This window comes from Taudactylus pleione, unplaced genomic scaffold, assembly GCF_031769625.1.
Source record: "Taudactylus pleione unplaced genomic scaffold, aTauple2 ptg000253l, whole genome shotgun sequence".
NCBI lineage: Eukaryota > Metazoa > Chordata > Amphibia > Anura > Myobatrachidae > Taudactylus > Taudactylus pleione.
Genome location: NW_028284655.1, coordinates 4,946,302 through 4,950,376, shown reverse-complemented (window position 1 = coordinate 4,950,376; position 4,075 = coordinate 4,946,302). Strand labels below are relative to the sequence as shown.

Genomic DNA, 4,075 nt, shown 5'->3' with positions numbered 1-4,075 from the left:
GAGAAGGAAATGTTTTATTTAATTAGTTAATTATATAGCACCAGTTTGATGAAATATCTTTGATAGATGATGCAACGATTAGCGCTATATAAAAAAATAGTAATTTCCCTTTCTTTGTGAAGAGACACAATATCACCGTGGAGATGGAGATCTAACAGGGACAAGCTTCTATAGGATCTTTCAAGTCTAACCCTTCACCCACAATGGCGACTCCTGGAAGAGCTTCCATGGAGAAAACATGTCCAGGCTCCCCGGCTTTGCTGGTCACCAACTCCCACAGACAGATCCTCTGACATATACAGTACTTCCCATGTCATGCTGGATGTGTGTGACAGGGACATTATAACATAGAAGATAATCTACAGTACAGAGACACCTAATGAAACATTGCACCAATGTACACAGCATCCAGAGCAGTGGAATCTGGTGCTCCCCTTTGCACAGAATGGTAGAAGTGTTTAGCCATGAAGGAACAACTGCTACAGAGTACATCCGACTCTACTGAATAAGACCTTCAAGCCAAGAAAACCATGCATTTATACAGGGTAACAGGCAGCCATAAATTATTTTCAAAATTAAAAATGAGCCTGGCATGATGATGTCACTGGGCGAACCAGTCGTGCACCACTCAGCTGTAGCTTTGCCCACCGCAAGCGACTGAATGTAGCTGCTTTGGGTGGGATGTTTGGTTATTTTCCCCACAGACTGGAGGAACAGATGAAGCCCCTAGAGCAGAGGAGAGAAGCACCCTGAGCTCCCATATAAGGCAGAAGAATCCCCTGACAACCAGTCTCCCACAGCTGAACGGATGGTGTTAACGCAGAGGAAAGGACAAGATAAGCCATCAGTATTTGTTTGTCCTCACCAGTTCCCAGCCACTAAACCATAGGTCTTGCCACAATCCCAGGCTTTAACCCCAGATACCAGCCACGTCTCCTAAGCCACAGCCAGTTCCTAGATCAAGTCCTGAGCCCTTCTTTTTATGTATATTGTTGGGGGGTCTTTTAAAATCTGCACCCTCCTTCCACTTTAACTTTCCAATATTAACATTTTTGTTTTCTCTGTGCCTGGACCTTTTCCCCATGTTGCACCAAGTCCTAGTGTGGTCAGCAGATACAGACAGACATTCCTGCATTTTTAAATATAGTGTTATAAAAATTAGAGGCCAGTGATACACATATGCAAGCAGTGATAATAAAAATAAAGGCATGTCTGAATTTCAGTAAAGCTATTCTGAATTGTAGGTTAGTGTGTAATTAAAGTGTACTGTATATTTTATATATATTGTTCTGTATATTTTAACCACATAACTGAATCTGTACTCCCACAGAATGAGGCTTGTATGGATACTGTATATCTGACATGCTACAAGAACCCCACTGTGATGTCATTAGTTTAACAGTAGGGAACCATTAAGATGACAGCCCAAGAAGCTATTGGCTTTTGATGCAGAGGTCATTTAGATCAAAAAGATCATTAGGTGTGAAGAGCAAAGCAACAGCTTAGGCTCCCCTGCTATATATACAGTGTGAGCCCAGTGTTACACCACAGGGTGAGAGAAATTGTCACATCTCCTGAGCTGGGGACACTACAGAAAGGCTGTGCAGGGATGACCTCACCAAGTACTGCACTGTGCTTATTACTTCTCTCCCTGGTCCAGGGAATGCCCAGTCTATTGGAAATGGAAACTAAGATTGGTCTTTTAGGATCTAACATTGGATTGAAAGCCTCATCCATCCTTAATGGAAAGAGACACCAACATGACACAAAGTATCCTCTCTATATGATGCAGCTGTACCATACTCTTCTGAAAAATGAAACCAACCTTTCCAACCTAGAACATAGGAGCAGTCCGGACTATAACACCGTACTAAACCTGGTGGCAAAAAGTGAGTACATTTTCCTCTGTGCCTGATCATTATATTGGTGTATGTGTGTGTGTATATATATATATATATATATATATATATATATATATATATATATATAAATAAAATGTTTTAGTCACCATAACAACTTGTGTCAGCTTTTGTTGCTTTTCAAAATTGAGACGCATTTTCCCAAATTAATTTTAGTAAATTTTTAGGATTGCAGAAAAACAGGGCTTATGTAATAGGGTGCAAGCTTGTGCCACTGCGGGAATTCATGCGAGTGATCCCATATTTTTTAAAGCGGTAATAATTTTAAAAGCAAAACCAATTTGGTTTTGCTTTTAAAATTATTGCCGTTTTCAGATTACAGGAATACTTGCATGAATTATAGCTCGCAATCTATTACATAAGCCCCCAAATATATTTAGTTCTGGATGACACATTCCTATTTAGAAAAAGTGATTAAAAAAAAACTAATTTAATTGTTGTACTCAAGTTGAATTAAGTATTGCAAAGTTTTGCCTGTGTGTCATATGGAAAGTGCTCATGCTGTATCTAATGTTCATTGAAAATATTTGTGCCCTGAGCACAACACAGATACATGCTAAACATTTATGTTGCTTATTGTCTTCCAGATTGCACTGAGGTCAATAACCACCTGATGCTATCATTCGATATGTCCTCGATCTCCACCAGCAATGAGTTAAAGTTGGCACAACTAAGAATCCACCTCCCTTCTTTTGAGATATCCCATAATGTAACCCTGGAGATTTATCACAGCAAGAAAGGTAGACAACTCTTCCTTGGGTCGTTCAAGATTACTCCTACCGACACACATGACTCTGCCTGGAGGAGCTTTGATCTCACCAAAATGATTCAATATTACCTCCACCAGGGAGAACAATATATGGATAGTGAGTACATGAAGGACAAGTACATGACCGAGACAAACCTGGACTCCAACATGGAAGCGGAACCAGAACATACCGCAAATGAGGTCAATGTGTCCACTCTGGAGAGAGTTGTGCTGGTGGTGTTTGCAAAGGACAATTCCTTCAACAGCATCTCAGGGTCTCCCAGTCTCATTAAAACAGTGGAGTCTTCTAAATATGTCATTATGGAGAAGGCTGCCAGAGTGCCTGGCATTAGAAGACACAGGAGGAACAAACATGAGGACCACCATATGTTAATGAATAATGTGCCCTTTAGACCAATAGAAAATGGAACACCACTTTGCCGAAGAGTGGATATGATTGTCGACTTTGGTGACATTGGATGGGGAAGCTGGATTGTCTACCCCAAAAGATATAATGCCTATAGATGTGAGGGTGCCTGTCCAATCCCACTGAATGAGACCTTCAAGCCAACAAATCATGCCTACATGAAGGTAAGGTGACAATTCATAGTATTAAACAATAGGCAATATAAAACAAAAGTTTTCCAAGGTAGTAATCAAAGGCCAAAACCCTTTAGAAAATGTCTACGTGCTGTAGTCAGAGTAGAGGTCTGTGAGCATAGAATATCCTTGTAATAAATGAGATCAGTAAAACCTTAGCTGCATGATATGTGCATAGAGCACAGATGTATTAACTGTCCTGCTGCTTACCGCAACTTATGTCTTTGTTCATTGCCTTGGCAGAGCGTGGTGAAGCTGTACCAGCCGGAGAGGGTGGAATGTCCTTCCTGCGTTCCAGTGAGGATGAGCCCGCTGTCCATGCTTTATTATGAGGGGAAAGAGGTGGTCTTAAGGCATCACGAAGAAATGATTGTTGAGGAGTGTGGGTGCAGTTAATCATTTGCATATATGTTAATACCTCTAAAACAGATGTGTAAATATTGTATATATGCTAAATGTATTTTATTTATGAAAAGTCAAGTTTTGTACTGTCTGTGTTAAAATATATGTCTGACTTGTTATAATAAAGTTGTTACAGGTATTATGTCAATGCCTCTATATACAATAACCAAGATAATTGAGAGAAAAAAAAAATCTCTAGGGCCACTAGAATATGACTGTATGGCAGGGGAGCAATATAGCAGATTCCATGTCTATAAGTTCTAAAGCACAGACCAAATGGGAAGCATTCAAAGGAAAATTAGAGGAAGGATAAGACTACTTAATAATCCATTCCGCTTTTGACTGACTCACCTATAATATAATATCGTAACAGGGGAGTGCTGAAATCTATAATATGTTGTTATCT

At 39.9% G+C, this 4,075-nt stretch overlaps 1 protein-coding gene across 1 annotated transcript; it reads left to right on the top strand.

The window, feature by feature from the left end:
* The first annotated feature begins 1,609 nt into the window (after nt 1–1,609).
* On the top strand, nt 1,610–3,663 carry LOC148515128 (nodal homolog). Its single transcript, XM_088480404.1, has 3 exons — nt 1,610–1,889; nt 2,507–3,258; nt 3,511–3,663. Exons 1-3 carry the CDS (start codon nt 1,610–1,612, stop codon nt 3,661–3,663), a joined length of 1,185 nt encoding a protein of 394 aa, XP_088336530.1.
* The last annotated feature ends 412 nt before the right edge of the window (nt 3,664–4,075 follow it).

What these genes read in the sequence shown, in the direction of transcription:
- LOC148515128 (XM_088480404.1), top strand. Translation starts at nt 1,610, where the DNA reads ATGACCTCACCAAGTACTGCACTGTGCTTATTACTTCTCTCCCTGGTC. An exon ending in ACTAAACCTGGTGGCAAAAA is followed by an intron (nt 1,890 to 2,506) that starts GTGAGTACATTT and finishes ATTGTCTTCCAG; the next exon opens with ATTGCACTGAGGTCAATAAC. An exon ending in CAAATCATGCCTACATGAAG is followed by an intron (nt 3,259 to 3,510) that starts GTAAGGTGACAA and finishes TTGCCTTGGCAG; the next exon opens with AGCGTGGTGAAGCTGTACCA.